Raw genomic sequence first — 22,381 nt, 5'->3', positions numbered from 1 at the left:
AAGTCATATTATGACAGATCAACTAAGATTCTACCTCCACTGTCATACAAGGATCCTGTAAGGATTCAGGATGATGAGGGATGGAATACTAAAGCCACTATTCTGCAGGAAGTAGCTCCACGTTCATTTGAAGTAAAAACTGAAGATGGACAAGTTCTGAGACGAAATCGGCGCAGTTTGTTAAAAACTCCATTGGAGCCTGTTGATGAGTCAAGTGAAGTTTCTAAGGACTCCCAGATTATTCTTACGACTGAAACACTCTGTGACAGTCTTGGGGACAACCTACTTGTGTTAAGATCTACCAGAGTGGTGAAAAAACCTGACAGACTGAACTTGTAAAAAAAAAATAAAAAATTGGAAAAGGAAAAAAATGAGTTGAAATGTCTATTTTGTAATTGATGTTTTTAATGTGTWAATTATCGCTATGTGYTAACTGGCTCATGCAATGTATGTAGTTCTTTGATAGGATTCTTTTTGTAATAATCTTACTTTAAAGAAAGGAGGATGTCATGATTGAATGAACTATGCTTATGTCCACTAGGTGGCGAGCATGAGTTCATGTGAATGTATAAATGTAAAGAACAGAACAATAGAAGGAGATTCTTAAGTGACACACCTGTGAGCAAACTGCGTGAGCAGACCTGTAGAAATATGCTTTAATAAAAGTGTCTGAGCATTACAAAATGTCTGGTTCTTATCAAGCACGAATATAACAATATTGTACTATAACAGCTGACTTATGTGTTAGTTCTGTAAGAGAATCATCATCAAATGTCATGTTTGTGACAATATATTTAATTTGATTTCAATTCACAAACTGTCATTAGCATGTCAGTACCCCTTCAGATGTCACAGATGCTATTAATTTCTATATACTTAGCACAAAAAGCAAGTTCTTTTTTTTTGCCTGGTACATTATTTTTTTGTTGTATCGATGCTTCTTGGCAATTAGTACATGACTGGCAGCACCCGTGGGTACCAGAAGCTCAAAATAAGCTGTTTGCAAATGATGAGAAGATTTGGCAATTTTTAAATGTGAGCAACCCACATAATCAGCTCTGCTGCTCATCCCACAAATGCATAGTTCTTATAAATGTGGCACCATTTAAGGGAAATTAACAGGCTTTCCAAAAAAGACAAATGCACAACTTAGACAACACAACTGGGAGGCTAAACTAAAAGATGTGGTTCATTTTACTTGAGAATTTAGGAAAATATGACAGACATTCAGTTAAATCTTTAATACATTTTAGCCTTCTACATTTTTGATAATTGATGTATTCAAATTTGGTCCGAATCTGGTTTTTATTTAACACCGCTCATGCCTAAAATTTGTTGTTTTCATATTGGGTTAGTAGTCATCTGTAAAGTGCTTTTAATAAGCTTTTTAAATAAATGAAATATTTCAAAGCATTAATAGATGGATATTTACATGATTTTAATCTTGAAGTCTTTGTTTTTGACAGTGTTGTAATTGGAATCTCTTGCATTGTGTTTAGGTGGRTGTGGGGCCATGTATGAGATCCATATAGAATCCAGTGAGTTCAAAGGAAAAAGGACAGTTCAGCAACACCAATTAGTCAATCAGGTAAATATCAAACATCTGTTTATCAACTGTGGTAGTGTCAAGGTAAGGACAAGTTCAAATTTATGGGTTACATTGAATTATCTCACAGCTCAGTCAATGAAAAGGTTGGCACGGAGCGTAGAATCTAAATAAAAACAGATTGCAGTAATTTACAAACAATTTAAARGTTTTATTTCAGGAAATAAATGGGTCACAAAGTATATTAGCATGAGAATTATAGCTATGTTTTTGAAAATAGCATTCTTTTACGTTTGATGCTAAGTATAGATTCCAAAATAATACTTTAAATTTCAAGGGAATTGCACAGATTTTTCTGTTTCTCGCAAATAAATATTTTTCTGTCAACTTGGGGAGAAGAAAAAGTAAAAAAGAATATTGGGGCATCTGTAAGGGATAGATATTATGAAACTATTTTGGTCCTTTTACAGTGCTGATGTTCTAATATAATACATACTGTATGTATGTAATACAATTATTGTACTGAAACTTGCATCCATATATTGCTTGTATTTTTCTTTAACCATGATAAGATGTTCAAGATAATTTGTGTTTTGTTTGATGGACATTCAATAAAAATACATTTGTAAGGGTTCTTTTCAGAAATGACCTGACTGGCTATTATCTTCTGTCTTCTACAGGCACTCAAGGATGAAATTCGAAGCATGCATGGCCTGAGAATATTTACTGATGTCCCAAAACAGTAGAAAAACACCCTCCATTTTTGCCCCTCAACATTGTTTTTTTTTTTAGTTTTACAAATGAGATTGTATTGACATAGAAGATATGTTGTCACTAAGCAGAGCGTAAGTTGATGTGTTTGATCATAACAGTTTGAGGGCTAGCAGCAGAAACAGGGCCTGAAATTTGCTGTGGGATTGCGCATATGATCGATTTCCGCAAATCAAATTTTTATAATGCGGGAAATTCCCGCACAGAATAAATTCCAACGATGTGTAATAATGTGAGCATTTGCATCAGACTATTTTTAGATGACAACCCGTACCGTATAAACAGAAGACACACGGAGGCAGAGAGAGAAAGAGAAGGGGTGGGGGCTGAACGTCTCCAGACACCATGTAACATCGCCAAAACTAGTTGATATGACAGAATAAGTACAACTTTCCCAATAGTAGCAACGCGTTCCTGATAACTTCTCTCCATCATCCTGAGATGTGTGAATCCTGCGAGTTTGGGACTTTTACTTCCTGTTTACTACACACATCTGACATAAAGATTTGCTTCATGCCAGTTGATGGAAACACGTCTGATTCYCATTTTTTTTTCAGCTTTCGTTTTTGCGAAATTTTAAAAATTTGCTCAAAATTCGAATTAAAATTGGATGGAAACATGGCTACTGTCCCCCCCCCCCCCCCACACACACACACACATGTTTGTTCTTCTATCCTCATGGGGACTTTGCATTCATTTACCAGGATTTTCTAAAGCTCATCTGACCCTAAACCTAGTCTAAACTTTATTTAGGATGTGAACTGGGCTTATGTCTCCATAAGAAACAGTGGGTCTTCACAAGCCTGTGTGTACCGGGGAAATGGTCAAAAATCGTCCCCACCAGGTAGCAAAAACAAGCACACACACCTCCACCCCCTTCAGTCGGGAATATTAACCCTTTAGATACTCATGTTTACCTCCCAGAGAAGAAGGAAACACGCATTAACATGTAGGAAAACATTATTTTCACAGTAATTAGAAGTTTTCATATGCTTGTTTTTTATTTACGTAGCTGACATTTTGTATCTACAGAAGTTAGTATATTAGATCAAAGAAATATGTGTATTTTGAATAAATGTTACAAATGGGTTTTTTATTTTACTTTTTAGGCATGCAACTTCTTTACAATACGTACAGAGGAGGAGATAAATACAAACTTTAATGGCTCAGAGACTGAAAGTATGCAGCAGTGCAGATACAATCAGAATAAGAGTCAGATTATTTTACCCCTAAAAAGATGTACTTGGACATATTTTGATCTGCAACATAATAAAGGGTCAAGAGTTATTTCAGTAGCTTGAATCAGAGCAGCTGAGTTTTTTTCCACACCTCTTTTCATTTCATCCTGTTCTCAGAAAGTAAAATCTGTAGTCCTGCTCATAAGTAATAATCCCCCTCCAAAATGTATAAATTCCCCCGTTCTAATACCGTAAGGGGGATTACACCCCCAATTTCAAATGTGAATTCCAGGCACTGAGAAATGCAGTCTTCCTGCAGTTATGTACAACACATCAACAGTGGGAATTGTGAACTACGTGTATAGTAAGATTACAATAAGTTATCTTTTTTATCTCATGAATATTTCTTTCACTCAGAGACAATTTTATGAAAATCAAAGCTGCAACACGCACAAAATGACTTGTAATGACTTGGTCAGGATTTCTCCCTATTTGGGAGTTTGTCAGGATAGTTGGTGATGCTGGCGTTTTAACAAACAATCCAGGAAGAAATTAATGCTAATAAATGCTAGTTTGCTTTAAATGTGACCACAGTTTGTTTTACAGTTCCAAAGGTGATTTATTTTAAAACTGCTTCTAACATGTGCACAAAACCTTGTGTTTTAAGTTCTTTATATGTTAATAATGCAAGTTGCAATAAAAAGTAGCTGTTTTACTTGTTGACTACATTGCTTTTTGTGACTAAAAGCAATGCTTGTTGCTTATCAACAGTAGTAACGCTAACATTAGTTCTAGTATAATAGTACTGTTTTCCTGACCTTTTTAAACCTTAGTTAGAACCAGTGGTGGGCAGCATTAATCTAAATATTAGTTGCACTAACAATAAAGCACTAACTCAAATATTTAGGTCCCCTAATTCTAAAGCACTAACTCAAATATTTAGGTCCCCTAATTCTAAAGCACTAACTCAAATATTTAGGTCCCCTAATTCTAAAGCACTAACTCACTGAAAATTTAGCAAAAGCTAATACTAAAGCACTAATATAATTCAGTTGACACATGAAATATTCTTCAGAGTCAACATGAGACAATATTTACTGTGTGTAAAATATTGTCACTTAGTACCCTTGCTGGGCCAAATAGGAGTCACCCGCAGGCCATATTTGGCCCGCGGGCCTTGAGTTTGATAAGTGACGRGCATTTGAACAAAATGTATGACAGCTTTCACCCTCAACTGTGAACAATAAAGTTGATCAATAACATTTAAAGACCTCAGTTAGTGCTTCTAATCTTAGCCCATAAATTTAGCAAGTGCTAATCCACTAATGAATTAAAAAAAAATAGCAAAAGCACTAATAAAGAAATTAGTTCCCCTATTAGGGCTTTAGGACAGGGGTTCTCAAGCCATTTGGGTCTGGGGACCCCTTACAAGGGCGAAAAAATTCCAGGGACTCCCTCATAAATCCCATGCTGCTCTAAAAGATAATTTCTTGTCATTTCAACCCCTAAATGCCATGGGAATATATATTTTTATTAAGTTTATTATGTTTGTTTTATTAGTTCATTGTTCCCCATACATTTTTCAAAATAAAAACCAAATTAACAATTTAGTGAAATTTTTTGAGGACCCCCCCCCAAGGTACCTCTCGCGGACCCCTGGGGGTCCTGTTACCCAAGTTTGAGAACCTCTGCTTTAGGGGAACTGTGCCTGCCACTGGTTGGAACATTACACCAGATACTGGAGCCCATGTCCAGCAGTCACAGTGTGAGGGACGGGGTACACCCAGGACAGGTCGCAAGTCCATCACAGGGCCACACATAGAGACAAACAACCATTCACTCACTCTCTCTCTCTCTCACCTAGGGACAATTTAGAGTTATCAAAAAAAGTGGATTTAGGTTAAAAAAAGTTTAAAATGACAAAAAATGAAATGCTTTTGTAAATAACTTGGGTGAGAATTACATGTTTGAACATAAAATTAAGACATAAATATACAAAACATCTACTTATTATTAGTAATGTACAGCAAATGTGACTCAAAAACCCTAGAATATTAGTAATGAAGACTTCTTTAAATAACAGTAAATAAGTTAGGGGTGGTCGGAATGGTTCCAGTGTTAACCACCCCTGTTAGTGATGTGCAGATCCATACTGAAATATCGATACTACCTATATTAGAACTTTGTTTTAGAATCGATACTAAACATAAAATATCGATACTTTAGTTACTTCACATAATGAATATCATTAACAGGAAAATAGTGGAAAATAACTAAACTATTCAAATCTTGTCTTAATCATATGTGGTTGGAGGGAACTACATTTTTTATCCGCTTGGGTAATGTATAAGCACAGTGGCACGTTCTCAGTCAGTCACTCAGTCTGTGTATGTATGGCAGGTCATTTTAACATAAAATCAGCTCAGCAGGGCTGAGTGCAATGTGCCTCTACTTACACTCTAGATGAGGGGTTCCCAAACTTTTTCATGCCATGGCCCCTCAAACAGCATAAGCTCTGACCAAGGGCCTTTTTGCAATCCAACAGACAYTGCTACAAAATATACAAAGTAACAACTTTTAAAAAAATTATTTTCTCATTATTTACTATTCAGAAATTATATTTCTTTAGAATAAGAATTTTAAAATGTGCTAAACAAGTATAGGTTTAGAAAGACTTAAATTAATAAATAAAGTACTGTGTCATGTATTATATATAAAGCGGTTATTTAAAAAAAACACTACCTTAAGATTTATCAGACACATTATGTGTTATCACAAAGTATCAYTATCGCTGATACCAGCCAAATTTTACTTGGTATTAGTATCGGAAAGAAATTTGTCAGTATCGAACATCACTACCTGTTGTAGGAAAGTTTGATCACAAGGCTAACAGAGAACCTGTTAGCAATTAGCTTCCCAAAATGTAAACAAATTGTGGGCGGGGCTTACCGTGACAAATGTAGGCCTCACTCACTCCACACATTTAGTTATTTGCTCCTCTGTTACTCGTATTTTAGTCTGGRTTTGAGAAAATGCATAGCTTTTCTCTTCAATGCGAAATACAACGCTGACAAACGAGTTTTATTTTCAGACTGAAGTTTTGCGCWCTTTCTAACAGCAGGTGGCGCGCTTTAGCTTCACGCTACAGTGCAATTAATTAAGCCTAAAATAATTGTCTATTACCAAAATGTTTTTTTTTTCTTTTGGAGACGAAACCGGGCATTTATTTGACTTGTACTGGATTAAAAAACTTGTGGTTCGGATTCATGGTTTAAACGCGACTACATGAGGCGTTTCGGGGACCGTGAATTGACTCAGCGCCTTCAAACTGCTGCTCGCCACATCAGTCCGGAGGAGAAGCGCASAGGCACGGCAGCAGCTCCGACATGGCTAAAGAAGGAGCAGATATGACAGAGGAAACCGAGTACATGATAGACAGAAACCTGGTGAAGGAAACCGCAAGCGCGGAATCACCCGCTGGGAACGCCAAAGAAATGCGAGCGGTGATGTTGACGGGATTTGGAGGTCTGAACAAACTCCGGGTAACCAAGAAGGCAATGCCCGAGCCTCAGGACGGTGAAGTCAAGATCCGCGTCAAAACATGGTAAGTGCCAGCGATTCAGACGCACTTTTACATCCCTTTATTTATTTTATAAGTCTGAACGCCGCAAAAGCATCTTACAAAGCAGTCATGAAGCTACAGGTCCTTTCCAGTGAGAGCTCGGCTGACTGAAACCAGTTCATTACAGACAGAATTTATTTCCCATCTGATTCAGTCATTGTTAACAGCTTTATTATAACGGACCAGTTTATGAAGCCTGTGTTTCAGTAAACACTTTACTAAAAATAATTAAAGTGCAAGCCTCTTTATTGAGTGCAGAATAATTTGTGGAATCTGGCCTTGTAAGTCTCAGAGGAGCAGCCTATGACTCACTGCTGATAATAATATCAAGAGTCGCACTAGGTAATCCTTAAATCTTTTACCAGCTCAAATTAAATATGCGTTATTAAAAAACCTGCCCAGTCCGTGCTTAAAGGCAAGCATTTTTTACTTATTAAAGCATTAAATCTGATGGATTAAATGTCAACAAACAAGAAAGGTCCTCATCATTTTTTTATTTTATTATTATTATTTTGTTGCAGTGGCTTGAATTTCCTGGATTTGATGGTACGTCAGGGGAACATTGACAATCCTCCAAAACCCCCCATTGTTCCAGGATTTGAGTGCTGTGGAATCGTGGAGTCAGTGGGTGAAAACACAGAGGGATTTGAGGTGAGTGCAATTACAGACCTGTCAATAAAACCGATCAGATGAGTGTCTGCTTGCTGTCCTGTTGCTACCATAACTTGTTTTGTTTGTTTCAGATAGGTGACAGAGTTATGGCGTTTGTGAATTACAGCGCCTGGGCGGAGGTGGTTTGCGCACCTGTGGATTTTGTCTACAAGATGCCAGATGAAATGACTTTTGCAGAGGCAGCAGCGTTCTCCCTGAACTTCGTGGCCGCGTACATGATGCTGTTTGAGGTTGCCAATCTGCGAGAGGGAATGTCGGTGCTGGTCCATTCGGCAGGAGGTGGTGTTGTATGTACACAGACCTCACCAATTAACAAACACTGAGCTGTGCGTTAGGGGTGTAAATCACCAGCTTTATCACAATAGAACGTTACATTTAGAGATGCTCGATATATATATATATTTTTTTTTCTTTGCCGATATTGTTCAACACTTAATTTCCGATTCTGATATTAACCGGTATTCCAAACAAACTTATTAAGGTGACATCACATATCTCCTGTCAGGGACATTATGCCTGCTTTTACTGTAATACCCAACTAGATACATTCCAAAGGGAAACATTGTACAAAATAAAAAACATTTCACTGTTATGGATAGGGCTGCCACGATTAATCGATTAATCGACGACTAATCAATTATTAAAATAATCGATGACTAATTTAATAATCGATTAATCGTTTTCTTTTTTTTTTTTTGTTCTTTACTTTGTTTTTCTCTCCAAACTGCTTTGACACCTTCCACTGCCACATCTGCCTTTCAGTCCTTGTCACACATGCACAGTAGTGGTAACTGGGGTAGGTCATGGACATCACAAGACATTATATAGACAGGCTCTAGTATCATGGCTACCTGGCAACGGAGCTCAAAGTGTGGGATCATTTTAAGAAAATGAAAGAGAAACCTGTGCAATATCTGTAAGGCAGAACTTGCCTTCCACAGCAATTATTTTTAGTTAGCATATAGCTAAAATCTAACAATGGTTATATAATAGCAGCTGCATTCTGGCGCGATAAGCTGTATGTTTTATATTCAGTTAACGTATGATCCGATTAGTCGACTAATCGAAWAAATAATCGGTGATTAATCGATTATAAAAATAATCGTTTGTGGCAGCCCTAGTTATGGAAAAAGTACCATACTTATTTTTAACATTTTATCTCAAACTATAGTTTGGATCATGCTTTCCCTGACATAATCCAGTTTGATGATGTCATCAATCGCACACCGGTGAATATCTCTGGACCACAAGCATTTATTAACACATTTTGGTCAAATCCAGGCGTTAGTTTGTCGGGCTTTTGTTATCAGAAGAAAAGCCGATACCGATATGTAGAGATTTTTATGCTAATATCAGACCGATAATATCTGTAGGCCGATATTATCGGACATTCCTAGTTACATTCATTTGTTTTGCTGATGATGCAATGTTTCTTTATCACAAAATCTGTCATGATATGATTTTGATTCAATTCAATTTACAAATCTGCTACTTGATGATCACATGATATTGATTAGGGATGCACCGAAATGAAAATTTCAGCCGGTATCGATACCCTATATGATTATTGCTGTTATAGCCAATAACCGGTATTTACCGACATTACACAAACACACATATTATAGAAATATGCACAAACACACTTGGGTCTTTTTTTGATAGCGTAAATAAATGACCAGACCTCTGACATGGCTCCTACTTCAGTTATTCCTGGCTGCGCAGCATCAATATCACTATTATGATCAATCAGATGCTGCTCAATCAACCATTTCCCTCCCAAAACAGAAACACAAAGCCAAAAAGTGGGAAATCAATATCGGACGTTAATATCGGGCCAGTTTTATATATCGGACCGATACAATATCCTAAAAAATGACCAATATCGTCCAATACTGATATTAATGCCGAAAAATCGTGCATCCCTAATATTGATCCACATCAGGCATACGTTGACGATATGGATCGGTATTTTTGTTTTGCTCTGATGTAATTGAATCATTTAGTCAATATCAATCGATGTATTGTTACACCCCTGCTGTGCATTGTAACATATTCACATTTAGTAAAGTGGTTAAAAGCCTAATAAGCTCATTGCAGGTATAAGTTTAATGTTGCTTTGTGGAATTCATTCAGAATTCTTGTCCTTTTTCACACGCTGATAAACACTTGTTACTGTTATTATTTTCAGGGACAAGCCGTGGCTCAGCTGTGCTCCACTGTACCTAACGTAATCGTGTTTGGGATCGCCTCGTCTTTCAAACACGCCGCCATCAAAGACTCTGTGACTCACTTCTTCGACAGGAACGCAGATTACATACAGGATGTTAAAAAGTAAGAATGCCACATCGGACTGTCGTGGAACCAATTTCATGTCTTCTTGTGTTTTTTTTTATTTTATAGTTTCTCAAACAATGTTTAAGTCGCTCTCAGGTAGCTCTTCTTTAKGTGAGCTGATGTGATAACATGGACGTTGCTGAGGGCCGAGAGCTGTGCGAGGTTGCAGATGTTGCCCGTTGCCTTATTTGCGCTTGTGTGGCAGTGGTCCCCATGGCAACTACCGGCTCCACTCAGAAGGAAGCAGCATTGTGCAGGGTGGAGGTCTGCTTGTGGAACAACTGAACCAATTAGAGCCGGGCAGTCATACACTAAATGTTACTATGCATCCTGTCATTGAAAGATTCATGTAGTAACTGCTGGATTACTTAAAATACAAAAAAAAAAAAAACCAAAAAAAAAGCAGACATGATGAGATGAGATTTTATTTTTTCTCCTACTGGAAATTTACAGATTTACCACAAACTCTAATAAAGTTAAAATCTTAATCTAGCAAAAGAGTTTAATGATTATAAACGACTTCAGAATATCCTTTAGTAATTGACGTTTCGTGCTTTTGACCCACATTTGAGCGCTGGTTGTGGATTAGAACGTTTTTCATCTCACTGGTCTACACATTCTTCCCAGGATCAAGTACAAAGTTCAATTAACTGAGTCTTTTTTTGCAAAAGCAAAAACCATGGGAATCACAAGACCAATGAGCAGTTTAGCCAAGCTGGTGCGCAGTGTTGAAAAGCAGAAAGCATGAAATTGTGGCTCCTACCTCGCCTTACATTTTTAWATCTATTCCTTTAGCAGAGTTAGATTTTTTTTCTGTGATTAATGACTGGGGTGATAACTTGAGATGATGTATTTTGCAGCATTTCAAACTGTTAATAATGTCTAAATAAGAAGAGTATAAATGTGAGTTCTGTACCACAAGTTTTTTAATGCCCCAGAGAGCAAATTATCATATTTTATGGATTCAAAATTAGAATGTAAAGCCACCCCAGAGTATGAATCACAAGCTACATTTATGGATTCAAAACCCATTTTGACTTTTTAGATTTATTTTTCCATGATAAACACTTTATGCAGTCATTTGACAGCTTAAGACCATTCCTGGCTCGTGTATCATATGAAAATCTCAAATGTGTTGGTTACTTAAAACCTATTGTTTCAGGTCTGTTGTCTACAACAGTGATTCCCATCCAGGGGTATGTGTACCCCTTGGGGTARGCGAGCATATTGCAGGGGGTACATGGAAAAATGTCCCAGGTGTGTAAAAAATAAATAAAAATAGGCCTGGGATAGGGCCCTATGATTTCTGCAATGCGGAAAATGCAAATGGAATCACGAAATTGACACAAAATGGAATCCAGTATAAAATGCGTAATCTCACTGAATTTGCTCATTTGGGCGAGTTTCTGATGTATTTTGGACGCTGCTGCTTCTCACACCTGCCAATACCTGGTTTATTTATTTAATTACTTATTCACTGTCAAGGCAACGTATTTATCTTTGTTTAATTTGAGTTGAAAATAATAAAATGCATGAGAATTAACTGTTCTAGGGGGTTAAATAAATTCTTTTCATTTAATAATCAGTTGTTTTACWGTATAGTTTTGGAGAATCATCATTACGTTTGACAGAAGGGGTACCAGTGGTATGAGTGACAAAATAGCTCTGGGGTACACAAGTCTAAAAAGGTTGAGAACCACTGGTCTACAACACGAGCAGCAGGTCTGAAACTGTTAGTCAAGTAACAGATTAGTTAACTAGAAAATGGCTAAAATTAGACAGTGTGCAACTTTTATTGTTGATTTAATTATTGCTCATTTTGAGCCTAAATGTTTAAGCCATTTTTGTGTGGGAAAATACTTCAAAATAGTAATTTTGCAGTCCTCAATTAGAGTTTTCAAGGTGAAGTCTTCAAATAGTTTTAAAGCTGCAGCAGGTAACCTTTATAAAAATGTATAAAACTGCCAGTTCCTTAGAGTTCTGAATGTTTCATGGCTGTTTATCTGCTGTCATTGGTGATCCTGCTAGCCTGCGTGTTCAGGGCAGGTTCCGCTGTGGGGGGGGAGCTATGGAGGGAGGCAGCAGAGAGCAAGAGAGGAGGGACCTGTAGGGTGTGCTTTTTCCAATTTTCCAGCTAGGATTTTTCCGAGCTATCTGCAGCTTTAATATTCTATTGATAGTTGAAAACAAATCAACATGAAGCCAATTTCTACTTAAGTCTGCCTCAGTCAATGGACTGAGCTAATTAACTGATTTGCGGATTTATTATCTGACCTCAGTTTCCTATCAGTGGCAGGAGTCACACTTATTATTAACACATATTTCTGTGGTGTGACAACCTCAAAACACATTTATTTTTACTTTACACGGTCTTTAACATCACTATGATAAATGATGGTGGACATTGTGGTGTCCTGAACTGAACGTCTGCTTTGCTGCTGCTCACAGCTGTATTTTTATTGGACTTCATATTTGCTTTGATCTGCAGGATTTCTCCCGATGGAGTCGACGTCGTGCTGGACTGCCTGTGTGGAGAGAACACAGGGAAAGGCCTGAGTCTGCTGAAGCCACTAGGAACCTATATTCTCTATGGTGAGGATAATGTTTGCTTTTCTCTTTGCTGCCTTTTTATGTGTTAATAATTCTGTGTGTAGTTTGTTATTGTTTTATAATAATTTTGCTTAAACTTTAACTGAAACATTTGATAAAAAAATGATTTTGATACTGAAAAATGCATTTTTTTGCAATTCTTTGAAATGAAGTTTTGTGGGTTTTTTTTAGCTAAATCTATTAACTGAAATGTGCAACTAAAATAGACATTTTAAGCCTTTTGAATTGGATAAATAAACATTAAAATTACTTTTTTTTTCTTTTAGCATTTCCCAGTTCTACTTGCTAGGAATAAGAGCATTTATGATCCAGTCAACATTCCTGTTAGTTTCTGATATTTCATTACCATTAATCTGACATATATTCATTGTTTTGTCAGCTGAAAAAGCTACATGATAATAATGCTCGTTTGACATATTTCATAACCTGTAATTAAAATGTATTGTCCTCACAGCTTCCGTTATCGCGTCCTGACAAGTCTTCTGCATTCAGTAACTTCATTAGCAGGAGACTAATTTATTAGTAGTAGTTGTACTGAATGTATGCAAAGACATGCWCTCACAGTTCTAAAGGTCTAAGGAGTCAACTTTTCCTCCCCCYCCTCACTCCTCTTGCATCATGGTTGCCTGTTATTGAGCAGCCACGTCTGTCCAGCCCACAGCAATAATCCTTTTCTTTTTGTTTTTTCAGGCGCGTCAAACATGGTCACTGGGGAAACAAAGAGTTTCTTCAGCTTTGCAAAATCTGTGAGTCAGAGATGCAGACTATCATTCATATTTGAAGGAAAGAGTATCCCTGTAACTACCCCATGAATTTCATGAAGCGCATATATAAATGAGTCCCTCGGGGTTCATGTGTCTCTGGTTTRTCTCCTCGCAGTGGTGGCAGGTGGAAAAGGTGAATCCTATTAAACTGTATGAGGAGAACAAGGTCATAGCAGGATTCTCGCTCCTCAACCTCCTCTTCAAACAAGGGAGATGCAGTCTCGTGAAGGCAGTGATGGACAAACTCTTGTGTCTTTATGGACAGAAGAAAATCAAGCCTGTAGTGGACTCCCTGTGGGCACTGGAGGAGGTAAGAACCAGAGGGCTCAGGTTGATCAAATGAGCTCCTTAATAGGCAAGTAATTAAACAATAATCAAWTAATAATTCATTATAACTGCTTAAAATGTGAATCGTTTCACATTTGAATAAATTATTGTAAGTTGTCGTTAAGAGAAATTCAGTTTGATACTTGATAACTTTTTGTCACAAAAAGGATTTGTGATGACATTTGTATTTATTTTGAAGCTTTATACTAAGACAACAGACAGTTGCAGTTTGATACAAAGACAAAGATTCTGACATATTTGGTTATAAAATAGCTATTATTAATTTTGTTGAAGAAAAAAGTAACTGTGAACTTAAAATCGATAATCGAATTGATTACATCCCTKCTCCTTATTGTAACATCTTAGAAACCGAAGGTGAAATCCTTCCCTTTATCTTGTTTAAAAAGTTTGAGCCTCACATAGAATATACTGAATAATTGGCGCTTATCTTAGCTAGATGCTAATATTTTTTTAAGTTTCAGACCAGGCTTAGATATTAACTAAACTTTGACTTTTACACACAATGACTTTGCTACATTTTAAAAAAGATGTCCGCGTCCTTTAAATTGTATTTTGATGTTTTTTCAACCAAAAAATGTTTTGTTTTTCCATTGTCAAGCTCTTTGTTCAGCTCTTTATGAAGTGGTTATGTTCAAGCTCTAACAACACTCTCATACTGCAGGCCCATGGTGGGATGCAGGATTAATAAAGTGTTTGACCCCAGCTCGTCTTATTCATGTGACAGCTGTAGTTTAACCCTCCCTCCCTGCATGGTCATGTGCATGTTTTTTTGTTCTTGATTATCCATTTTAGTCTGCAAGACCAGACGTGGCAACAGAAGGGTAGATAAACTTCTTCCACGTGTCTTTTTATTGCATGTCCTCGTGCATTTTTGTTGAGACACAAGTGACTGATGTTGTATTAGGTTAATCTTCAGCCCGTGTATATATAATTTTTGATGATGTAGAAGTTGAGCTAAAAGGTATGCAACATTACATCTCAGGAAGCTCCCTACAAGTTGCTCTGAATTTTCTATCTACAGTCAAAAATAGAAAGAGAAGTTGATGAGCTGTCTGTTGTCCTCAGATTTTTATTTCTCATGGGAAACTTCCCATGTAATGTTGTCATTAAACTTTGGCAAAGTGCTCGGGCCATTCTGTGGAACCATTGCCCATGAAGAATTTCATTAGAGGGCTAGGTAGCGTGGGATGTGGTGTCTGGCCACAACCTGCCTCTCTCATTAATATGCCTGGAGGAAGAAATAATTGGACGCCAGTTTACATGTTGACCATGGCAACCTTTCTTTTTGGACTGAATCACTGCAGAATATGAATCTGAGTGGAACAACTTGGCGAGAGGTTATTCAACCCCAGCAGTTTTAAAAATGTAAATAGATAGTTTTTGTTATCTTTTCAGGTTCCAAGGTAAATGCTGTAAAGGTGCAGAAAAAAATGTCAACTTTTTTAGAACATCTCAGATAGAATTTGTTTTAAGAAATACCAACAACATAATAAAATATTTGCAAATATTATTTTATTATTGTTATAGCTACCTTTTTTCATTTCAAACCCTGTTTTGTATTTGGCTTGGTGATTGCTTTTTTTCCATCAACTGCTTTTAATACAATGGCTTTCAGATAAAGAGGCACACAATCTGTTGTGACTGTGTTGATCATGATGTGTTGTCTTTTGTGGTATACACATTTTTACTGTAATAAGAAGCAATCATGTTAAACAGTTTTGATTTTTCTTCACTAATAACTTTATATTTCATTAGTTTGAAGATATTTTGAGTTGAAAATAAATCACACTCCATAATTATGTTAACAGTAGGTTATTCTGTTTGAATTATAATTATAACTTTAAATGTAATAATGTAGACTAACGACATAAATTGGTTAGATTATATTAAATTAAATTGGCTATTAATGATGTTGTATAACACTACAATATTAATATGAAGATCTCAAACTACAAACCAATTAATTGAAGTTTAATTGCAGTGCGTGACTGCTCTTCTTCTGAATAAATGAAAACTATGTAACACATTTGTTTACACTTAAATTAAAAACATTTGACCAAAGGGAAACCGAAGCAGGACTAGAGAGAGATGAATATGATTTTGATTTTTATTTCTATGACCGTATACGACCCACAGGAGACACAACATTAACAGCGCATTTCATTCATCAGCTTTAGCAGGTCCTTTAATTCCACAGCTGACACTGCTAGAAATGACAGATTTTATTTTATTTTTTTCTGGATCTCTGAGAGCAGGACTTCAATCTCCAAACTTATGAAGTTCTTCTTTTTTACTTTGCGATGTCATTTATGAATGAATACTTCCTTGTATCTGAGGCAGGAAATGTAGCCTTAAATGGTATTTTTGGGGTGGTAATCATGCTAATCTCCTCTCCTCGTGGACGAGCACCTGATACGCGTTCATCAGTTTACGCTGCTCATTTACATACTTTTCCTGAAGATAGAAGTTTGTTGAATCTGATGTGGCATGTTTGTATGAACAAAAGTAAGAGAAATTTAGGATAAGAATACGAAAATATGGCATGAGGCCCATTGTTCTTTAAAACCTTCATACCTTCTAATCTTTCTTTACCTTGACAAAACGCTCCTGTTAGAACTAAAATGACTGAGATGCTGAGCTTGGGTAATACAGAAGGATTTCTGTAACAGTATTGATAGTTACGAATGCCATTATGTCACTTTGAAATTATTTAAAATAATAATATCAGTTCAAGCTTAAAACAGTTAGATAATGTCTGTGATCAATACAGAAATGATGATGATATACAGTATGTGAACTGCCTCTCATTTGAGCTCGTCAACATGAGGATTTGTCTAACAAGGTTTAAAATCTTCCCATCAGTGTGCATGGCTCTTTTGTCCTCATTATTGTGAAACAATCAGACATTTCTTTCATGTAAAGGCCAGCATCCCTCTTGACCCTCCATTGTCCTCACAAAGATGTTTGAAGGCCGTTCACAACAACAGATCAATAGGTTAATTCAGTAATTTGCAGAGAAGACTATCCTAACAGCCCAACCTGTTTTTGCTCTGCCTTTAGCTGCCAGACTGCATTAGAATGATCATTTGGACCACATGTCAGATTTCCTTTAAATCACAATAAATTGTCCAAGTAAAGTAGTACGCACTTGAATAATGTGACACATAAGTCATGCTGCAGAAAAACACACTCTCCTCATAATCCCAACATTTTGTGGTCTGCATCAAAACTATAAATGTACAACATGTACACACTTAATATTTGATTTAACGTATTAGACATTGTTGCATTTTTGTTTTAATTCTCAGGTTAAAGAGGCCATGCAGAGAATTCATGACAGAGGCAACATAGGAAAACTCATTCTGGATGTTGAAAAATCTCCAACTCCTCTGGTAAAACATTTAAAATTACTATTTTTTTGTATCTGCATTTAAATGTAATTTTTCAGAAATAAAGCATAAAGAGGTGGGGCACGTTGGTGAGCGCCTGGTGGCTGGACTTTCACCCATGGAGCCCGGTCGGGCACAGCCCGAAGAGGAGACGTGGGTTCCCCTTCCCATGGGATCACAACCTGTGGGAGGGGCCGTAGGTGTTGGGTGCATTGTGTGTTGGGCAGTGGTCGAAGGCGAGGACCTTGGCAGTCCGATCCCCAGCTACAGAAGCTAGCTCTAGGGACATGGAATGTCACACCTCTCTGGTGGGGAAGGAGCCTAAGCTGGTGTGTGAGGTTGAGAGGTTTCGACTAGATATAGTCGGACTCACCTCGACGCACCGCTCTGGCTCTGGAACCAGTCTCCTCGAGAGGGGTTGGACACTCTTCCACTCTGGAGTTGCCCATGCTGAGAGGCACTGAGCAGGAGTGGGCATACTTATTGACCCCCATCTCGGTGCCTGTACGTTGGAGTTCACCCCTGTGAATAAGAGGGTAGCCTCCCTCCGCCTACAAGTGGGGGATGGGTCCTGACTGTTGTTTGTGCCTATGCTCCTAACAGCAGTTCAGATTACCCACCAATTTTGGAGTCCTTGGAAGGGGTGCTGGAGAGCGCTCCTAACGGGGACTCCCTCGTTCTGCTGGGGGACTTCAATGCTCACGTGGGTAATGACAGTGAGACCTGGAGGGGCGTGGTTGAGAGGAACGCCACCCCCCCCCCCCCCCCAAAATCTGAAACCAAGCGGTGTTTTGTTATTGCACTTCTGTGCTTGTCATAGATTGTCTATAACAAACACCATGTTCAAGCATAAGGATGTCCATATGTGCTCTTGGCACCAGGACACCCTAGGCCGTAGTTCGATGATCAGCTTTTTTTGTTGTTTCATCTGATCTGCGGCCGCATGTTTTGGACACTCGGGTGAACAGAGGGGCGGAGCTGTCAACTGTCCACTACCTGGTGGTGAGTTGGCTCAGGTTTTGGGGGAGGATGCCGGTTAGACCAGGCAGACCCAAACCTATAGTGAAAGTCTGCTGGGGACATCTGGCAGAGTCTTCTGTCAGATGGAGCTTCAACTCACACCTCCGGGAGAACTTTGAACACGTTCCGGGGGAGGTGGGGGACATTGAGTCCGAGTGGGCCATGTTCCGTGCCTCCATTGCCGAGGCGGCTTACCTGAGCTGTGGCCGTAAGATTGTCAGTGCCTGTCATGGCGGCAACCCTCGAACCCGCTGGTGGACACTGGCGGTGAGGAATGCTGTCAGGCTGAAGAAGGAATCCTATTGGGTCTTTTTGGCCTGTGGGACTCCGGAAGCAGCCGATAGGTATTGGCAGTCCAAGTGGATTGCGGCTTGGGTGGTCGCTGAGGCAAAGCGTGGGAGGTGTTAGGAGAGGCCATGGAAAAAGACGGCACAGCTTCGAGGCAATTCTGGTCCACCATCCTGCGTCTCGGGGGTGGGGGGAAGCGGTTCGCCACCAACATTGTTTATGATGGGGATGGTGCGCTGCTGACCTCAACTCGTGACGTTGTGGGTCGGTGGGCAGAATACTTCGAAGACCTCCTCGATCCTACCATCTTCCCATGAGGAAGCAGACCCTGAGGACCTTGGGTCGGACTCTCCAATTTKTGGTGCTGAGGTCACCCAGGTGGTTAAAAAGCTCCTTGGTGGCAAGGTACCGGGGGTGGATGAGATTCGCCTGGAGTTCCTTAAGGCTCTGGATGTTTTGGGGTTGCGTTGGTTGGCGCGACTCTACAATATCGTGTGGAAATCGGGGGCAGTTCCCCTGGATTGGCAGGATTGGTGGTCCCCCTATTTAAAAAGGGGACCATAAAGTGTTTTCCAACTATAGGGGGATCACACTTATAAGCCTCCCTGGTAAAGTCTATTCAGGGGTCCTGGAGAGGAGGGTCCGTTGGATAGTCGAATCTCAGATTCAGGAAGAGCAGTGTGGTTTTCATCCTGGTCGTGGACCTGCAGACCAGCTCTACACCCTCAGCAGGGTCCTGGAGGGTGCATGGGAGTTTGCCCAACCAGTCTACATGTGTTTTGTGGACTTTGAGAAGGCGTTCGACCYTGTCCTACGGGGACTCCTGTGGAGTGTACTCCGGGAGTATGGGGTACCAGGCCTGTTGATAAAGGCTGTAAGGTCCCGGTACGACCGGTGCCAGACCTTGGTCTGCATTGCCGGTAGTAAGTCAGACTTGTTTCCGGTGAGAGTTGGACTCCGCCAAAGTTGACCTTTATCACCGATTCTGTTCATAAATTTTATGGACAGAATTTCTAGGTGCAGCCAAGGTGTTGAGGGGATCTGTTTTGGTGACCTTAGGATTGCGTCTCTGCTTTTTGTGGATGATGTGGTCCTATTGGCTTCATCAGATTTTGATCTCCAGCTCTCACTAGAGCAGTTCGCAGCCAAGTATAAAGCAGCCGGGATGAGGATCAGTGCCTCCAAATCCAAGACCATGGTCTTGAGCTGGAAATGGGTATGTTGCCTTCTCTGGGTCGGGGAGGAGGTCCTGCCCCAAGTGGAGGAGTTTAAGTATCTCGGGGTCCTGTTCATGAATGAGGGAAGAATGGCGCGGGAGATCGACAGTCGGATTGGTGCTGCATCTGCAGTGATGCGGGCGCTGTGCCGGTCTGTAGTGGTGAAGCGGGAGCTGTGCCAGAAGGCAAAGCTCTCAGTTTACCGGCCAGTCTACGTTCCTACCCTCATCTATGGTCACAAGCTTTGGGTAGTGACTGAAAGAACGAGATCGCGTATAAAAGCAGCCGAAATGAGTTTCCTTCGCAGGGTGTCTGGGCTCTCCCATAGAGGTAGGGTGAGATGCGCAGTCATCCGGGAGGGACTCAGAGTAGAGCCACTGCTCCACATTGAGAGGAGCCAGTTGATGTGGCTCAGGCATCTGGTTAGGATGCCTTCTGGACGCCTCCCTGGTGGGGTGTTTTGGGCACGACCCACTGGGAGGAGGCCCAGAGGAAGACCCAGGACACACTGGAGGAACTATGTCTTTTGGCTGGCCTGGGAATGCCTTGGGATTCCCCCAGAGTAGCTGGCCCAAGTGGCTGGGGAGAGGGGAGTATGGGTCTCTCTGTTTAGACTGCTGCCCCCGCGATCCGACCCTGGATAAGCAGAAGAAAACGGACAGATGGACAAAAACATAGAGATTTTTTTTAATGATCACATCCAAAATATCAACAGACATGACTTTCTTTGGTTTAACTCAGGCGTATTGATTGGGACTTTATTTTCTACAAAAATTAACATTGCTAAGGTACAACAGAAGAGTTCCTACAAGCTGAACACAATCACACAAACATTTACACTTTTAATATTTTTCCCTAATTTGCACAAGTCAGTAAGGCAACTGTTAATTGCTGCTGTAAAACTTTTTAACCACTAGATGGCCAACGACAGCACAGAGACCAGCGAAGCAGGAGAGGAAGAAGAGGAGCCGGAGGGAGACAATGACAGCAAGGAGCGAATGCCCTTCATCCACTAGAGCCGACAAAACCCCAAAAGAATTCACAGAGAGACTGGAGAGTTTACAGTTTCACCACAGAGGAACACAACCACGCGTGAGTGTGTATGTATACCTGCATGTCCAGTATGCCTAGATACTATCTGAATGTACAGTACATGCTTGTGCTTGTTGTTTGTTAACTGTTAGTTGATTGGTCAAGCAAAGAGTAAATGAAGAATAACACGTTTGTTGCCCACGAGTCGTTCTGGAGCCAGTGTTCTACTTTTTACTGTACTTTGATGTAATGCTAATGTGTACTTTAAAGATAGCTGCATCTGGCCACAGAGTGAAATCTGCTGATTTGCTAATATTTACAATACGCTCTCATAAATAGGTCTAGTAAAGCATTTATGTGGCATGTATTGTGAGGGTAAAGTGGACTTTTTCCTTGTGTCTTCAGTAAGACAAACTGAAATAAGTTTGAGAAAATCTCAGTGTCTTGATGCTTTTTACTAAAGTTATAAATGCCTTCTTTGAGTTACAGTAAATAATGTGCCAACAAGTACGGTAATGAAGTCTGCATGCAGACTTTTGCACAATATTTAATTTTTGAGAGCCATTCTTAAGATACTATGGGAACACCAGTGCCTTTGAGCTGCAAATCAGTGTTTTAATACATTAAATACTCCTGGTGTGTTAGACTAACATTAAATAAACAAAAAAGAGCTGTTTTTGAATAAACCATGCTAATTGGCTCAAAGTTTTTCCATGCCTATTTTGGCGCCACAACTCTGTTTATTGATTCCAAAATAAACTTATTTATTCAGAACTTCACTGAAATACGAATAACCTCATAGTGTTATATTTATTGTCAGGGCACATTTGACAGAAACATACAGTTTGTTTTCAGAAGTCACATTTATATTTTGCTGAATATTTGTGCAAGCTGAAGAAAGTATGATTGGAATCTTGGAGTTTTGCGAAGTGATGAGTCAGACAGCAGCCAAAGGTTTGTGCAGCCTGTCTGACCAAAGTCGTTTACTTTTTGGTGCCTCAAAACAAAAGTGCCACAATGCTTATAAATATTTTTTTACTGTGAAGTGACAGCAGGCTGACGGAAGGTGGAGCAACACTGTGTATTTGTAAAAACACAATAAGCTATCTGCGAGGTATTCTTGAAGTGCACTCCCTTGTTCAGATGAATATCTTTCTTTTAGTTCTCAGAATAAAAACAAATAATTTAATTTTCACTTCTTGCTTGACCTTGCACGTTGTTTTTTAAAATGGCATTCTGAATATAGACCTTTTCACCCTTAGTGAACCTCAAACTGATTTTTTTCTCTTATAAAAAAGAACACTGTATTGCTTTTTAGCTATACCTTTTTTAACTATTAACATGTTTTCAGCTTTGCAACAACAAGCTAACAGTGAACTCTGCTGAAGGTTTAGAAAGTTTTTGATAAATTYTGAAGTAAATATGTGAACTGTCCAAACTAAAAACGGATTTCCAGGATAGTGATGTGTGTAGACCCTTTGGAAATACTTCTCAGTTTTGATGCCTTTCATGTTGGATCTATGTATAACTGTGTGTGTGTGTGTGTGTGTGTGTGTGTGTGTGTGTGTGTGTGTGTGTGTGTGTGTGTGT

The 22,381-nt window shown here is 39.1% G+C and overlaps 2 protein-coding genes across 2 annotated transcripts in view; both read left to right on the top strand.

The window, feature by feature from the left end:
- The window catches only part of bola3 (bolA family member 3), a 4,384-nt gene extending 1,537 nt beyond the window's left edge, over positions 1 to 2,847 (top strand). The window contains exons 3-4 of the mRNA XM_014027173.1: positions 1,500 to 1,588; positions 2,227 to 2,847. Coding sequence (XP_013882627.1) covers positions 1,500 to 1,588; positions 2,227 to 2,292 — 155 coding nt within the window. The 3' untranslated portion in view covers positions 2,293 to 2,847. The remainder of the gene's footprint in view (positions 1 to 1,499; positions 1,589 to 2,226) is intronic.
- A 3,589-nt stretch (positions 2,848 to 6,436) lies between these two features.
- vat1l (vesicle amine transport 1-like) lies at positions 6,437 to 22,357 on the top strand. The gene is made up of 9 exons (XM_014027164.1): positions 6,437 to 7,099; positions 7,639 to 7,768; positions 7,861 to 8,076; positions 9,978 to 10,120; positions 12,612 to 12,715; positions 13,424 to 13,479; positions 13,613 to 13,807; positions 17,154 to 17,237; positions 20,677 to 22,357. Exons 1-9 carry the CDS (start codon positions 6,882 to 6,884, stop codon positions 20,773 to 20,775), a joined length of 1,245 nt encoding a protein of 414 aa, XP_013882618.1. The 5' UTR covers positions 6,437 to 6,881; the 3' UTR covers positions 20,776 to 22,357.
- The last annotated feature ends 24 nt before the right edge of the window (positions 22,358 to 22,381 follow it).

The sequence above is a fragment of the Austrofundulus limnaeus genome, unplaced genomic scaffold (assembly GCF_001266775.1).
Source record: "Austrofundulus limnaeus strain Quisiro unplaced genomic scaffold, Austrofundulus_limnaeus-1.0 Scaffold5, whole genome shotgun sequence".
In the NCBI taxonomy this organism is placed as follows: domain Eukaryota; kingdom Metazoa; phylum Chordata; class Actinopteri; order Cyprinodontiformes; family Rivulidae; genus Austrofundulus; species Austrofundulus limnaeus.
The sequence above is the reverse complement of the archived record's forward strand: the minus strand, read 5'-3'. Positions and strand labels throughout refer to the sequence as shown.

What these genes read in the sequence shown, in the direction of transcription:
- vat1l (XM_014027164.1), top strand. Translation starts at nt 6,882, where the DNA reads ATGGCTAAAGAAGGAGCAGATATGACAGAGGAAACCGAGTACATGATA. An exon ending in AAGATCCGCGTCAAAACATG is followed by an intron (nt 7,100 to 7,638) that starts GTAAGTGCCAGC and finishes ATTTTGTTGCAG; the next exon opens with TGGCTTGAATTTCCTGGATT. An exon ending in AGGAACCTATATTCTCTATG is followed by an intron (nt 12,716 to 13,423) that starts GTGAGGATAATG and finishes TTGTTTTTTCAG; the next exon opens with GCGCGTCAAACATGGTCACT.